The sequence below is a fragment of the Pongo pygmaeus genome, chromosome 3 (genome assembly GCF_028885625.2).
Source record: "Pongo pygmaeus isolate AG05252 chromosome 3, NHGRI_mPonPyg2-v2.0_pri, whole genome shotgun sequence".
NCBI lineage: Eukaryota > Metazoa > Chordata > Mammalia > Primates > Hominidae > Pongo > Pongo pygmaeus.
In genome coordinates, this window is record NC_072376.2 from 82807181 (window position 1) to 82824475 (window position 17295).

The 17295-nt window shown below is 39.3% G+C and overlaps 1 protein-coding gene across 1 annotated transcript in view; it reads right to left on the reverse strand.

Annotated features, from left to right (window-relative positions):
* Nucleotides 1-7888: 7888 nt before the first annotated feature.
* The window catches only part of JCHAIN (joining chain of multimeric IgA and IgM), a 32817-nt gene continuing 23410 nt past the window's right edge, over nt 7889-17295 (reverse strand). Inside the window, exons 3-5 of the mRNA XM_063663726.1 lie at nt 14775-14898; nt 9565-9645; nt 7889-8895 (exon numbers count right to left, since the gene is read on the reverse strand). Coding sequence (XP_063519796.1) covers nt 8685-8895; nt 9565-9645; nt 14775-14898 — 416 coding nt within the window. The 3' untranslated portion in view covers nt 7889-8684. The remainder of the gene's footprint in view (nt 8896-9564; nt 9646-14774; nt 14899-17295) is intronic.

Here is a 17295-nt window from a genome sequence, read left to right on the forward strand (position 1 = left end):
TCTGCTCTAAAGTTAAGGTGCGTGCGGTGGATATGGGAGGCTCTAAAAGTAACCTTCTTGTCTTAGCATCCGAACCCTACCACTACTACTACACTTCTGTGAAGAGTTCCTACATCTAGTGGTCATCTGCTGATTCTAAACTAGCTGGATATAGTCTATGATGTCTTTAGTTAAGGTAAAGAAGAAGAAAAAAAATGTGAGGATTATAAACACAAGAGATAATCCAGCAAGGTTGACACACATCTGCTTTATATGCACAGCCTACAATAAACTTCTCTAAAGGATGGTTGGGCATTAATCCAGGTGCCTGGGGGAAATCTTGCATTTCCTCACCTGACACAGGAAGCAAAGTAGGATGACAAAATGTAGAGCCAAGCCAGACCTCTGTAAACAGCCTAGTAGCCATTAGCATGGAGAGTCTTCTCTGACTTTTTGGAGCACCTGAACATGTAGATAACATGTTTCACTTCAGTCACTCATATCGGCATCTTAATTTTATACACCTTTAAAGAAAACGCAGAAGTAATGACCTTTGAGTTATTTGTATTATTAACATTACTCAGACGTATCTCTGACCACTTGTTTCCTCTTCTCTCATTTACCCCAGTCGCCTTCAATCATGACCTTAAGGAAACTAAAAAAGATTCATCTTGACCTCAGGAAACCAAACTTCATTTCTAATAACTAAAAAAGAAACCAGAAACGTTGGACTTACAAAATCAACAGCTCTGTCCCAACTGCCCCAATCAAAAGTTGGAAGAAAACTTCACTCGATGGAAAATAGACGTTCACCATTTCACAATAAAATATAGCATTAGGTTTTGTCCACATGCACTTCCGTGTGACTCCACCTCACCCCTAGTCCAATAACATCAGCCACTGAAACTTGTCTTCTTGCTTTGAATTTACAGTCAATTAGATTTAGAAATAGGATTCAACTGGTAACAGGCAAAATTCCATGCTGGCAGAGGGAAAATTTTCAAATGAAGAGGCAAAGAGGAAGCTGATCTGTAATTTGACAAAGATATAATTGTGAAATAGATAAAGCTATTCTCAGGATCCCTTCACATCCCAGGCAAGGTCCTGTGCTCTCATGATGCCCCCATTTCATCCACCTGAGCACCCAACAACTTCCCTTTCTGTGCCTCATCAGAGCTTGACCAGTAATTACCTCTGAGCTTATCCAAATAACCTTATCTCATTCCTTTCTGCACTATATAAAGCTTTACTCCTATTGCTGATGAATATTATTTTTATCTGGCTGATGCTGAATGTGCTTACTTGGCTTTACTCTTTTTTTTTTTTTTTCTTTTTTTGAGACAGGCTGGAGTTCAGTGGCACGATCTGGGCTCATTGCAACCTCCAGCTCCTGGATTCAGGCGATTCTCCTGCCTCAGCCTCCCAAGTAGCTGGGACTACGCGCACCATCACACCCAGCTAATTTTTGTATTTTTAGTAGAGAGGGGGTTTCACCATGTTGGCCAGGAGGGTCTCGATCTCTTGACCTCGTGATCCGCCTGCCTCGGCCTCCCAAAGTGCTGGGATTACAGGTATAAGCCACCGCGACTGGCCAACTTTACTCTTTTTTTGTTTGTTTGTTTTGTTTTGTTTTTGAGATGGAGTTTTGCTCTTGATGCCCAGGCTGGAATGCAGTGGCGGGATCTCGGCTCACCGCAACCTCCACTTCCCGGGTTCAAGCGATTCTCCTGCCTCAGCCTCTCGAGTAGCTGGGATTACAGGCATGGGCCAACACACCCAACTAATTTTGTATTTTTAGTAGAGACAGGGTTTCTCCATGTTGGTCAGGCTGGTCTCCAACTCCCGACCTCAGGCAATCAACCCATCTCGGCCTCCCAAAGTGCTGGGATTATAGGCGTGAGCCATCACACCCGGCCGCCAGCTTTACTCTTATTGCTAATTAATATCATCTTTATCTGGCTGATGCTAAGTATGCTTACTTGGGCAAATGGCTAACTTGTCAAGAACTGTGCAGAAGGAAAACATTTCTCACCAATGGTACTTATTTATGCCTGCCTTTTAAAAATATCACCCACTTAATTCAAATTAAAAAGAGAGGGCAAAAAGTGCAAGCATTATAATAGACTTATGACAGGTTAATGAATTGGTCGCACTAACCTCAAAATGCCACATTAGCTTTAAGAAAATATTACAGTATTTGCTGTGGTTTAACTCAGTAAAAATTTTTTTTCTCAGCTGGGTGCAGTGGCTCACTCCTGAGGTCAGGAGTTTGAGACAAGCCTGGCCAACATGGTGAAACCCCGTCTCTACTAAAAATACTAAAAAATTAGCCAGGTATGGTGGCCGGCCCCTGTAATCCCAGCTACTTGGGAGGCTGAGGCAGGAGAATCGCTTGAACCCGGGAGGCAGAGGTTGCAGTGAGCCAAGATCACGCCATTGCACTCCAGCCTAGGCAACAGAGTAAGACTCCATTTTCAAAAAAAAAAAAAAAAGAAAAGAAAAAGAAAAAGACAGAAAGAAAGAAGAAAAAGACAGAAAAGAAAAGAAAATTTTGTTCAGAGAAGACCTTGTCAGTCTCATCCCTCAGCTGTTAAACCACATTAGCAGCTGCCTCTGGATTCAGGCTGTTTTCTGACAGTGCTGCATGCCATACCAGCATTATTCCAGTTTTAATGTGTATATGATTGTGGATTGTGTTAAAATGCAGATGTTGATTCAGAGGCTCTGGAGCAGAGCCCATTATTCTGTGGTATTAACATACTCCCAGGTGGTAGTGATTCAACCAATTGGTGGACAAAGTGGCAAAGTGGTAGGGGTGGCGAAGTGGTAGGCTGCTCCCTCTGAATAAGTGGCAACTTCACACTCACCAGGGAAGAAACAGAAAGGTCTTACCAATGAAAAAACTATCACCAATTTGAGGGGATGTGTGTAAATTAAGCATATAAGTGAAAGATTCAAGACGGAAAGAGAAACAGGAGCAGGCTGATCCTGTCTCTATTCTGACATTTGTGTTATGCTCCTTCCTCTTTCACTGCTTGGCTCATGTAGTTCTAGAAGGTTCTATCTCCATCAGGAAAGGCCCCATTCAGTTAGCATCTCCTCCAAGATTACCCCAGCCCTAACAACCCAGCTTCCCTGAAGGCTCACAGTACATGATCTTTAATATTTATTTATTTATTTATTTGAGACAGTCTCGCTCTGTTGCCCAGGCTGGAGTGCAGTGATGCGATCTTAGCTCACTGCAACTTCCGCCTCCCTGGTTCAAGTGATTCTCATGCCTCAGCCTCCTGAGTAGCTGGGATTACAGATGTGGGCCACTACACCCAGCTAATTTTTGTATTTTTAGTAGAGCAGGGGTTTCGTCGTGTTGGCCAGGCTGTTCTCGAACTCCTGGCCTCAAGTGATCCGCCCACCTCAACCTCCCCATGTGCTGGGATTACAGTTGTAAGCCACCATGCCCAGCCGATCTTTAATATTTAATCACAAATGTGTCTTATACTGTGTGCTAATTTTTTCCTGTGTTAGTTTTGCCTATAGAAGAAATAGGAAAACTGAAAAAGTGAGACCCAGTTCTTATTCTTCTTATGTGGCCCTCATAGCACTGTGCTGAGTACAGAGTAGATTCTAAATAAACACCACTCTCTTTATCTTATGCAAATGAATAAAAATTTAGAATTTCACCAAAATTAATATTAATGTATTAATTAATATTAAAAGTTTAATAATGATTAACACTTTTCTAATTATAAAATATACAGTCTGTAGAATATTTGGAACATTCTATACTAAAAAGTAAAAAGAAACAAAAAAATTACATTTTGGCCTATTTCCCTCAAGTCTTTTTCCATGTATGTGTAGGGAATTTTCTTTTTTTTTTCTTTTTTGAGAGGGAGTCTCTCTCTGTCGCCCAGGCTGGAGTGCAGTGGCACAATCTCAGCTCACTGCAAGCTCCGCCTCCCGGGTTCTGGCCATTCTCCTGCCTCAGCCTCCCGAGTAGCCGGGACTACAGGCGCCCACCATCACGCCCGGCTAATTTTTTGTATTTTTAGTAGAGACGGGGTTTCACCGTGTTAGCCAGGATGGTCTCCATCTCCTGACCCTGTGATCTACCCGCCTCGGCCTCCCAAAGTGCTGGGATTACAGGCGTGAGCCACCGCGCCCAGCTTGGAATTTTCTTAAAGTCACTCCTTTATGCAAAATCCTACATTTTCCTCTTCACATTGTATATCAATTTCCATAAATTTTAAAACACATGATATTTCACTTCAGTTGTATGTAAAATATTTTGAAGTATACCTATATTACCATTCCCTTGATGATGGACTTAAAGTTTCCTATGAATTTTCACTATTATAAATCACATTGTAATAGATATCTCTGTCTCTCTTTGTCTGTATTTCTGGTTATTTCCTCAGAAGTGGAATTACCGAGGAAGATGGTTTGAAGGATGTTTAGACAGGATAACATACTGACTGAGAGCTTTGGCTTTGGAGTCCGACAGCCTCGGAGCTAATCATCAGTTCTCCAAATACCTGAAAAACATTAGGCAGGTTACTTCATCACCCTCGCAGCTCAGTTTTACCATTTGTAAAGTGAAGACAGTACTTGTTCTATGCAATGTTAGGAGAATTAAATGAAACAATGCGTGTTAAAAACGTATATTCATTGTATTTTGTAACTCAACCACTAGATGGAAGTGGAGGTTTATAATTATAAAGTAGTGGCTCTCCTGCAATTCCCAGCCTCGGTAGCACCTGGGGAATTTGTGAGACCTGCAATGTCTCCAGCTGCATCTCTGAGCTATTTGATCAGTATCTCTGAGGTGGAGCTCAGCAATCTACTTTAATGAGTCCTCCAGGTAATTCTCATACACTCTAAAGTTTGAAAAATCACTGATCCTGCTGGGCGCAGTGGCTCATGCCTGTAATCCCAGCACTTTGGGAGGCCAAGGCAGGCAGATCACTTGAGGTTGGGAGTTCGAGACCAGCCTGACCAACATGGAGAAACCCCGTCTTCTACTAAAAATACAAAAAATTAGCCAGGTGTTGTGGCGCATGCCTGTAATCCCAGCTACTTGGGAGGCTGAGGCAGGAGAATCGTTTGAACCCAGGAGGCAGAGGTTGCAGCGAGCCAAGATTGCACCATTGCACTCCAGCCTGGGCAACGAGAGCAAAACTCCGTCTGAAAAAAAAAACCCAGAAAATCACTGATCCAATATATATTCACATATATTTACATTCTTTTCTTATTTGTTGCTTAGGCAGGGAGAAGAGCCAAAGAAAATTAACACATAGTAACAACTGTAAATCATGGATTGTTGCTAATTGCTCCCACGTGGTAATAAGTGATATGCAGACACAGCATGCAACCTTATTTTTATAAAAATCTATGTAGTTATTTTTGCTCCCATTTTTCAAATGAGGAAGCAATCTTTGAATTAACTTGCCCAATGTTAGAGTATGTATTTCAATATAGACCATGGATTTATCCACTAGACTATACTGCTACCCCAAAGCCAAGACCTGGAAATCCCATTAAAGGGCTTTACTCTTATTGCTAATTAATATAATTTTCATCTGGCTGCTGCTGAGTGTGCTTACCTGAACAAATGGCTAACTTGTCAAGAACTATGCAGAAGAAAAACATTTCTCACCAATTGTACCTATTTATGCCTGTCTTTTTAAAATGTCATCCATTAAATTCAAATTAAAAAGGAGGGACAAAAAGTGCAAAAATTATAATAGACTTATGACAGGTCAATGAATTGGTCACATTAACCTCAAAATATCACATGAGGTTTAAGAAAATGTTACAGTGGACATAATGATTCTCTAAGAGCCTCAATTGATATTTGTTAAGACTATAGCAGAGTGATTCAGACTTCTCATTGCCATTTACTAGATAAGTGAACCACTCAAATGGCTAATTATCCACTTAGTTGGTTTTCTCATTTATAATATGAAATACCCAAAAAGTTATTGTAAGGATAAAATGAGATGACATAGATAAATCATTTGGTACTTGAAGAATGCTATCATCGTTATCATCACTAAATCAGATAGATCATAATTAGTATTGTGTTAATTTGGACCCTGCAGAATTGCAAGATGAGATTAGCGGGTGCAAGAGATTTATTAGGAAAACATCTGTGAGGGAAAATGGGAAGGGAGCCAAAGAAGGCTGAGTCATCGGATCCTGATGCAGGTCTTACCCATGTGGAGCAAAGAGGATAGGAAGGATGATTGGACAGATAATGTCTGGAGGTGCAGTGCTAAGAAATTTTCAGCAAAGATAAAAAGGAGTCCCCAAGTCAGTGCCCCATCAGAAGAGTCCTGTGTCTCCCAGGAACTGACCTGTCTTAGTGTCCCTTGCACAAACACAGTGGATCTCAGAACTATAGGTCAATTTCATTCCTTGCAGAGAACTGAGAGGCTCCTTTCATGGCCACCACCTCTTACACTGATTCCTTAGTGTGCCCCTCTAAATGTTCCACTAATACCAGCAAATGTTTGAATACAACTTAAAGAAAGGCTTTAATCTAGCCTCAATAACTCTCATTTAAGAGTCACCAGCTACTCCAGATTTATGTTGAATGAGTTAGTATTTATAAAGCACTTACATTGGTAACTAGCACATAGTAAGTACTAAATTGTTACTAGTACGGTAGTATCAGAGTTTAACTGAACTTCTGAAAGAAGGAAGACTTGTGGGACTACAAATTGCAGTCTTCTTCCAGCTAGCATTTAATGAGGTAATAATGCTGGAATAGGGGTCTTTCCTATAAGGATCTGCAATGTGGATCTACAAAACTTCTTCTACTGGGTACACCGAGAAACTAAGGCAAAGATGAGGAGAAAGTAAGGGGTCTCTTCAGAAGCAGTCTCCCATGAATTCTCATAGCACTTTGGAAGCTATTTCTTTGCCTTCAGCAGGCTCTGCCAAATAATAATTATTTATGTGTATGTCTTATCTCTTCAACTAAGCTACACTCATGTTCATTCATTCAACAAATATGTATTGAGTACTTCCATGTGCCAGACACTGTTCCAGATGGTGAGGAAACATCAATGGGCAAAAGTGCGTGCCTTCGTGGAGATTACACTCTAGTGAGGGGAGACAGACCATAAACATGACACATAAGTAAATTACATAGTCTGCTAGAGGGAGATAAGTACATTGGTGGGAAGTAGACTAAGATAAAGAAATGGGGTTTGAAATATTTAAAAAGTAGTCAGGGTGGTTCTCACAGAGAAGATGACACCTAAGCACAGTTCTGGGGAGTGAGCAGTGATAGTGACTTTCTCGAGGGCGCTTACCATAACTTCACCACCACAGACCAATCCTGTGCATTTGGTTAATATTTAATAAATGTTTACTGACTAAATGAAATTCAAAGACTTGGCTAAAACCACACTCTAGATTAAAGATCAGTCAAGAATGGATGTATCTTTAATACATCAAAACTGGAGTTTCTACTGAAGCACCAGTGTCCTATGTATATCCCTAAGGAAACACTGAATAATCGGTGGAAGTCATTAAAAATGACTATTACCAGAACAATTCCTTTTCAAGAAACCAACTCTTACTAATCATCTTCCCACTGTTTTAAATTCAGAGTTAGCATTTACTTTCCATAGTACCCTTGAATATATATGTCAATTGGCCTTGGCTTTCTGCCATAAAGTTTTATGTGCCATAATAAACACGGTATTTATCAGGGGGGATTTTGCCCTTTTATTTAATTATGGGTATAAAATGGCAAAGCCACCTCAAATATGTACATGTATGAGTTCTGTGATTAATGCATCATTACATCATACTTACAAACCGTTCATCAATAACAAGTTAACTTACATAAAGAAAGTTAACATAAGGAAACTTTTTTCCAACAAATTATTTCACACAGGTATATGCTTATGAATCTATTTAATTGCTCAGACTGTGCTAGAGAATATGTACCATGAAATACATATATTTCATAAGGTTCAGTTACAAAATGGATGGTTTCAAATGGGAATTTCTTACACTAACCTGATTATGAAAAAAAGAAGTCTGTATCATCTGCTTCCAAGTCTGTTATGTCCAAATATATTTTTAATTATGCATTTATTTCGCTACTTATATAAATATTAGAGATTTCACCTTAAATTATTTTTGTAAATAGTTCTAGAACACGTTTTCCAATTATTATTTTTCTAATGGAGACATATAATTGACCTGTGTTTATGCATATATGTTCTCTATACAGTGAAACATTTTTTAAAGAGAATAGTAAAGAAAATGCGGAAGCTCTGGCTCTCCAAGGCAAAGCCAAAAAAAAAAAAAAAAAGCGGGGGCAATTCGAGGAACATTTTATTACACCTCCTGATTTTCACTCCTTGAGTTTTATTTTCTCCCCTTGTTTATTTGTTTAATGCTAGAAACTGTATTCCTAAGAGAGCATACCTCTTTCAGGTAAGCATGATAATTGGCAGATTTTGATACTTACAGTATGAACATATAATTAAGAAGTGATTACCTAATAAAGATAATAATGTGACTATTTTAATTATTTTGGTGGCAGGGAGTTGGTTTTACATCACCCAAAAAAAAAAAAAAAAAAAAAACCCTGGTTTCAAATTCATTGGTAATAAATATGCTAACTTTCTGAATCAAAATGGAGAGCCTCTCAAGAAAAAGAGCTATGCAGTCAGCAATGACTTAAATTAGTCAGGATAGCAGGCATCTGGGGTTAAGGCTGCTTCCACCATTTTGGTCTCACCACCATATACGAGTGGGACCACAGCTGTGTAGCACTTGTTTCTGTCATAAGTGTAGCAGGTCTCTGTAGCACTGTCTTCATCACAGATATTGCTCTGGGTAGCAATAACTATCTGATTATCCAGCTCCACTTCTGTAGGATCACATTTTTTACAGCTGAAAAGCAAATACATGTATTAGACAATCCCCTCAAATGTTGTCTCAAAATGTGACTACACATTTCAATCCAAAATCAATTAGTTCTTGCAGCTCTGACGTGACAGCAAAGGATGACTCCTTTCAGACATAAGCAGCTCTACAATACAGAATAGCTTATGAGATTTTCTCATCTTTAATATATATTAGTTGAAAGTAAGCAATATAATTAATGATATGATAATATGATTGTTTTATCTACACCATACAGCAATTTCTACTGTGTTAGGCTTACTCCCAACTGTATATCTGTTTAAACAAGTTATTTATAGTGACAAGAAAGGAAGAATTAAAAAAAAATTGATGTTGGAGTCTGTCATTTCCAAAGAAACACCTGCCTGTTTAAAAGATCAAATCCACTTATTGAACTATTAAGAGAAATTGGCCTTTCTATGAATGCCAATAATTATTTCTTTAGAAAAAATGTATAGCTAAATTTTATCTGTGACAAAGTTTTATGAATTTATGATACCTAATAATTAACATAGGAATTAATGTATTCAAAAGTTCAGATTATGTTTGTAAATGTTTATACTCCAACATATTTTCAAAAACATTCTTACTAACAAGGTTAAAATTAAAAGCTATTAACTTCCACATCTATATTACTATGGAAAAAATATATCTTACAGGTCAGACAAATGGTACACAAATCTGGTTCTCAATGGTGAGGTGGGATCAGAGATATTCTCCCTGTTGTTCAGAGGAACACTAAAAGAAAAGAAAGAAAACAGTTAAAACAATGAAATGCAGATATTGTTATTTTTCGTAATAAGTATACAGCCACTATTTCATCAGAACAGTACTTATTGTATTTAGTACTCTATAAGCACTCTAGAGTAATACCATTATGCAGATTTTTATAGTAACCTGCTATATTTTAAATATTTCTCATTCAAAATAAACCTCACAGCAACTCCGCTGTCAACTATCTTTGCTGACTTGGCAAATTTTTGCTTTTCCTTTAAAACTCAACTCACGTCTTACCTCTGTAATAATTATATTGATGTTATCCCCACCCTTCAACAAACTTCTTCCTCCGCAGTCTCATTAATGCTCATATATATTTATTATATCGAATGCCATAACATAGTTGCTTGTCTACAGAGTGGTTGCTTCCCTGGGCTATGTAAGTTCCTTCAGGCAAAAACATTTATGTATTCCCAGTGCCTAGCTAGGTATGTGGCATATGGAATATGTTCAATATTTGTGAAATGGACAGACAGATATTATCATCCAGATTTTAGAGGAGAGGAAATCATAAATAGGAGAGGTTAGTGATCCACCCAAGTTCACACAACAATTAAGTAGCAAAGCTGGAACTTTTTCATCGTGATGTCCCATGAAAAATTAGATGATTGTCAACGAGTTCAGGTGATTTCATTAACTTTAAAATTTTTTTCATCTAAGTCATCATTCCTTCTCATGTGCACCCCTCCCTACCAAAAGGAACAACAAAAACCTTGTGTTTCCTAACTCAGTATTTAGCAATACCATCCAAGCCAACAACCTGGTTATCATACCTGAATCCTCCCCCGTCACATATCTAATCAATCTCACAGTCCAGTTGATTCTAATTATTTTCATGTGTGAAATCCATCCACTTGCCTCTCTTCTCATTATTACTGCCTTAATTCAGGACACCACTATCCCCTCCTAGATTGTAACAGTGTCTTCCTTTTGTCTTGACCCCTTCAAACCACTGGCCACATTATTGCCAAACATCCTTTCTAAAAATGCAAGCTTAATTTCCTTCTCTGCTTAAAACCTCTAGTGTCTCTCCACAGATAACAGGGTATCCTCAAAATAGCATAGAAGGCACATATCCTAATATGCCCCTAACTCTCCAGCTTCATCTCTCACAATGTCACCATGTACAATGCGTGCCAGCTGTAAACAATCACTTGCAATTCCACAAACGTACCATGCTTTTCTTATCTCCCATCTTAACAATAACAGTTCTAACATATAATACTGGTTACAGTGTGCCTGGTACTATGCTAAGCATATTACATGATGATCTCATATAATCGTCACAGCAATCCTGTTTCCTTTTCCTGGAATGACCTCCCCCACCTATTAATTCTCTCACTCCCCACACACATTTAGCCAGCAAACTCCTACTAAGCTAACAGCCATCATCCATCCCACCACTTATTCCAAACACCCTTTCCTGCCTCCCACTGCCACCCTTCTCTCCCCGAGGATTGGATTGGGTACCCCTCCTCAGTACTCCTATAACAACCCATGCCCGTTCCTATCATAGCACTTACAATACAGAATTGTAATTGCCTTTTTAATTGTTTACGGTTTCCTGTTAGACTATAAATTCTTTTAAGAAATGGACTGTATTTTAAATAAACTGTTTTATCCCCACCACCAACCCTTAATATTTGGCAGTTACTAAATAAACATTCGTTGAATGAATGAATGAAAGTATTCTTAATAAGACTGTAAAGACTCTAGTAATATCAGAAAAAGGAGAGGCTACCATAAGCCAAACACCGTTCTTTTATGAATTATTGTATTTAATCCTCACAACCCCATAAAGTATATATGTATAAATTCATACATATATAATTATCCCTTTTTTAAAAGTTTAGGAAAAAGGCTAGTTAAGTAACTTGCCCAAAGTCACATCATTTTAGTAAGTAATGGAGTTGGGAATAATACCATAATGGCAGGCTTGGCATGGTGGCTCACGCCTGTAATCCCAGCACTTTGGGAGGCTGAGGCAGGTGGATTGCTTGAGGTCAGGAGTTCAAGCCCAGCTTGGCCAACATGATGAAACCCTGACTCTACTAAAAATACAAAAATTAGCCAGGCGATGAGGCATGCACATGTAGTCCCAGCTACTCGGGAGACTGAGGCAGAAGATTGCTTGAACCCGGGAGGCAGAGGTTGCAGTGAGCCAAGATCATGCTACTGCACTCCAGCCTGGGCAACAGAGTGAGACTCTGTCTCAAAAAAAAAAAAAAAAAGAAAATAGCCGGGCACGGTGGCTCATGCCTGTAATCCCAGCACTTTGGGACACTGAGGAAGGTGGATTGCTTGAGGTCAGGAGTTCAAGCCCAGCCTGGCCAACATGGTGAAACCCTGTCTCTACTAAAAATACAAAAATTAGCCAGGCGATGTGGCGTGCACATACAGTCCCAGCTACTCGGGAGGCTGAGGCAGGAGAATTGCTTGAACCCAGGAGGCAGAGAGGTTGCAGTGAGCCGAGATCATGCTACTGAACTCCAGCCTGGGCAACAGAGTAAGACTCTGTCTCAAAAAAAACAAAAACAAAAACAAAAACAAAAAAAAAAGCCGGGCACAGTGGCTCATGCCTGCAATCCCAGCACTTTGGGAGACCAAGGTGGGCAGATCACCTGAGGTCAAGAGTTCGAGACTAGCCTGGCCAACATGGTAAAACCTCATCTCTACTAAAAATACAAAAAAAAGTAGCTGGGCATGGTGGTGCGTGCCTGTAGTCCCAGCTACTCGGGGAGGCTGAGGCAGGAGAATTGCTTGAACCCAGGAGGCAGAGGTTGCAGTAAGCCAAGATTGCACCACTGCATTCCAACCTGGGTGACAGAGGCAGACTCCATCTCAAAATAATAATAATAATAATAATAATAATAATAATAATAATAATAATAATGCCATAATGGCACAGCAATGGCAATATACTTTCAGAAATCAGAACAGGGAAGATCAACACATCAGGCAAAGTGTCATGAAGTATCTGAATTATCTGATTTCAGTAAACAATATAATATAAAAAGAATCATTTCACAAAATAAAAAGATGAATTAGAAGATGATGGAGGAGATTTTAAAAATGTCCTGGAGGTTTAAACATAAGATAGCCACTCTTCAACATGGCTTAAGTGCCAATGTCATGTATGCCATTCTTTCCAATTACCTACTACTCCAGCTATACTATCCCTAACACGAAGCTATGTGGGCAGGATCCGAGTGATCAAAGAAAACCTGCCAGAGGAAGTGATGGCTGAACTAAGACATGCACATTGAGAAGGAGTTAACTAGGCTAAGAGGGGTGGGACAGAGTTCTTCAAACAGAGGAACTAGCAGGTGTAAAAGCACTGTAAATGTGGGGAAATAGAGACACTACAGCAGTGCTGAATTTTTTTTTTTTTTTTGAGAAAGTCTCGCTCTTGTCCCCCAGGCTGGAGTGCAGCAATGGCACGATCTTGGCTCACTGCAACCTCCACCTCCCGGGTTCAAGCGATTCTCCTGCCTCAGCCTCGCGAGTAGCTGGGATTACAGGCACCTGCCACCACGCCCGGCTAATTTTTGTATTTTTAGTAGAGACGGGGTTTCACCATGTTGGCCAGGCTGGTCTCAAACTCCTGACCTCAGGTGATCTACCCGCCTCGGCCTCCCAAAGTGCTGGCATTACAGGCATGAGCCACCGTGCCCAGCCCTAGTAGTGCTGAATTTTTAAACATAAAGTAAAAGAAAAGTGGCAGTGGATGATCTTGAGAGTTATGCTAAGCTTTGTAGATCAGGCCAAGGCATTTGTAATATATCCTAAGATCAATGTTGGGGAAACCATCACAAGACTTTTAAGCAGGATAGTGACAATAATTGGCACATAGATTAGGTGAATAAATAGTAGTAAATATTTTTTAATATGTCCCAGAAATATATAAGCTCTAAAAGGAATATTCTCTATTTATTTTTACAATATTCCTATGAGTTAAGCATGATTTTTTTCCTCATTTAAAGATGAAAAAGTTGAAGTTCAAAGTAGATAAGTAACTTGCATACAAAAACACACAGCTATTAAGTGTCCCAGACGGAATTTAAAACAAAATTCTTAAACACATTATACTTTTTCCATTGATTGAATGGAATGGAATGCTCTGTTCTCTTTCTATAGGAGATTTGATTGGGGAAAACCTGTTAAGGTAGGAGTGGTTTACAAGGAAAACTTATAACTGATTGGATCCAATAGAAATCTAATTTCTCAAATAGTATTAGCATTCTTGCTATTGAAAAAGAACTGTATAGCATATAACTCTGGACTGTGTGTGAAATGAAATGAATATCTGAAATCCAATCTAAAAGTGAGATCGAATCAAATTAGTTAATGTGATCAATCTGCCTTATCTCGATGCAGACATCTGATTACAGTATAAAAGACTCAGTTATCTATATATGGTACAAAATAAGGCTTTAGTGTTATCTGAAGTTTCAGTTTGAACTGATCAAGGGCAACTGAAAGTTCTGATTCAAATTGAAATAACTTGGCCAGGAGTGGTGGTTCAGGCCTGTAATCCTAGCACTCTGGGAAGCCAAGGCAGGAAGATCGCTTGAGCTCAGAAGTTTGAGAACAGCCTGGGCAACATAGTTAGACCCTGTCTCTAGAGAAAAATAAAAAATTATCCAGGTGTGGGGTGGTGCATGCCTGTAGTCCCATGTACTGAGGAGGATCACTTGAGCCTGGGAGTTCAAGGCTGCAGTAAGCAGTGATCTTGCCACTGCACTCTAGCCTGGGTGACAGAGTGAGACCCTGTCTCAAAAACAAGCAAACAAAAATAAATAAATAGAAATAACTCCATATAAACAGTGCATGTTGATGACTAGATTACAACCTTTGTTTATAATTTGATGTAGCCCACTGATTTGAGATTGGCTGTAATCTTTCATTCTTACCCTTAATTTCAATAAAATTGCCTCAAGCTCATTCACAAGACTCAATTCTTTACTCATGTAAAGTGCTACACAGCAAAAAGGGGAGTAAAGAGGTAGGTATTACATTCAAACAACGCTCAGTGTCAGAAAGTATCTCTGCTTAGAACAGGAAAAAAAGGAATATGGAATGCCACGTACATAATTCGGATGTTTCTCTCCACAATGTCCTCATTAGGATCTTCAGAAGAACGGATGATCCTGGAAGTAATCCGGGCACACTTACATTTATTGTCAACAAGAACAATCCTTTCATCTTCTTGGGCTTGAAAGGTAAATGTATTAAAAAGAAAGGAAAACAAAGGTCAATTTATATATTTTGTATTGAGTTATTTTATCTTTCTTGCCTGCAGAAAAATAGCTTTATGGTTGGTTTGTCTCAGCTTTCTCCATTTGTTCTCTAAGCAGAATCTTACATCACAGTGAAGGAAATCCAAAGATACTCTAAAAGGAATTTTCATTTTTTTCTTGAACCGGTCTATGGGAATCTGGGCTGAAAGAATTCTGATTTTCGCATCCTTCCTGAACTCTCATTTGTACTTAAAATTTTTTTTTGTATAAATTGTATTATAGTTAAGAACAGGCATGTTTTCCTCCAAGACAACCTTATTTTGTAAGACTTTTAAATATTCTCTACCACAATTATCTGCCTTTTCATAATAACAATCAGATTATCATAGTACATGATTCAATAAAAAAAAATAAAGGCTATATTTCTTATAAGAATTATTTTAAGCAGGGCGCAGTGGCTCATGCCTGTAATCCCAGGACTTTGGGAGGCCGAGGCGGGCAGATCACAAGGTCAGGAGTTCAAGACCAGCCTGGCCAACACAGTGAAACCCCATCTCTACTAAAAATACAAAAATTAGCCAGGCATAGTGATGCGTGCCTGTAGTCCCAGCTACTCAAGAGGCTGAGGCAGGAGAATCACTTGAACCTGGGAGGTGGAGGTTGCAGTGAGCCAAGATCGTGCCACCACACTCCAGCTTGGGCAGCAGAGTGAGACTTCATCTCCAAAAAAAGGAAAAAAAAGAATCATTTTAAAAGATAGAGTATATATAGATATAAAGTGCTGAAATTTGCAAAAGCAATTTAGAAATATTATGAGGTACAATCTCAATTGAATATGCCTGTATACAGAAAAAAATGAATAAATGAATAAATACACATATGACCATTAAAGCCTTAACTTTGAATGTCAACATTTATTGTCTAATCTGAATATTAGACAAAGAGGTCTGATAAGTTGTTTGTTTGTTTGTTTATTTGACAGAGTGTCTCACTCTGTCATCCAGGCTGGAGTGCAGTGGCACGATCTCAGCTCACTGCAACCTTTGCCTCCTGGGTTCAAGTGATTTTCCTGCCAGCCTCCCAAGTAGCTGGGACTACAAGTGTGCACCATCATGCCTGGCTAGATCTTTGTATTTTTTTTAGCAGAGATGGAGTTTCACCATGTTGCCCAGGCTGGTCTTAAACTCCTGACCTCAAGTGATCCACCTGCCTCGAGCCTCCCAAAGTTCTGGGATTACAGAGCCACTGCACCTGACCTTGATAAGTATTGCAAGGAATAAACAAAGGAAATTTTGTATCATCTGGATTTGGATCAATTAACAGATATTATTTTAATTTTATTTTTTGAGACAAGAGTTTCACTCTTGTTGCCCAGGCTGGAGTGCAATGTCACGATCTCAGCTCACTGCAACCTCCACCTCCCAGGTTCAAGTGATTCTCCTGCCTCAACCTCCCAAGTAGCTGGGATTACAGGCATGTGCCACCATGCCCAGCTAATTTTTGTATTTTTAGTAGAGACCAAGTTTCGCCATGTTGGTTAGGCTGGTCTCAAACTCCTGACCTCAGGTGATCTGCCCTCCTCGGCCTCCCAAAGTGCTGGGATTATGGGTGTGAGCCACTGCGCCCGGCAAATTATCAGATTTTAAAAATTCAATAACAGCTTTACATAAGTAATGCTATTAAATAAGAGTGCTAATTAATAATAACAATGATGTTGGCCGGGTGCAGTGGCTTACGCCTGTAATCCCAGTACTTTGGGAGGCCAAGGCGGGTGGATCATGAGTTCAGGAGTTCCACACCAGCCTGGCCAATATGGTGAAACTCCATCTCTACTAATAATACAAAAATTAGCCAGGCGTGGTGGCACACCCCTGTAATCCCAGCTACTCGGGAGGCTGAGGCAGAAGAATCTCTTGAACCTGGGAGGCGGAGGTTGCAGTGAGCCAAGACTGCACCACTCCACTCCAGCTTGGGCAACAGAGCGAGACTCCATCTCAAAAAAAAATAATAATAATAATAATAACAACAGTGATGTTAAATAGGCTTTTTTCATATAATTTCAGCTAAGTGACCTTTAACAATTCCTCTCATTAAGCCTCAACTAAAAAAAAACAAAGATTTAGTGCACGAATTCAAGTTATAAAGTTTAAATCATCAGAATCGTTATAATTTTAACTGGAAGTCTATTCCTGAGACGATTCCCAGAGCAAAGAGGACCTAATGCAGTATTTCAGTCTTAATGATGAGCCACTACAAAAACATTTTAAGACCATTGTTATTGTACTTGTAATTGTTTGAAGTACTTTATAATGCATTATTATACCATTATTCATAAGTTCCTAATGAATCTTCTGACACAGTCTGTGTAATA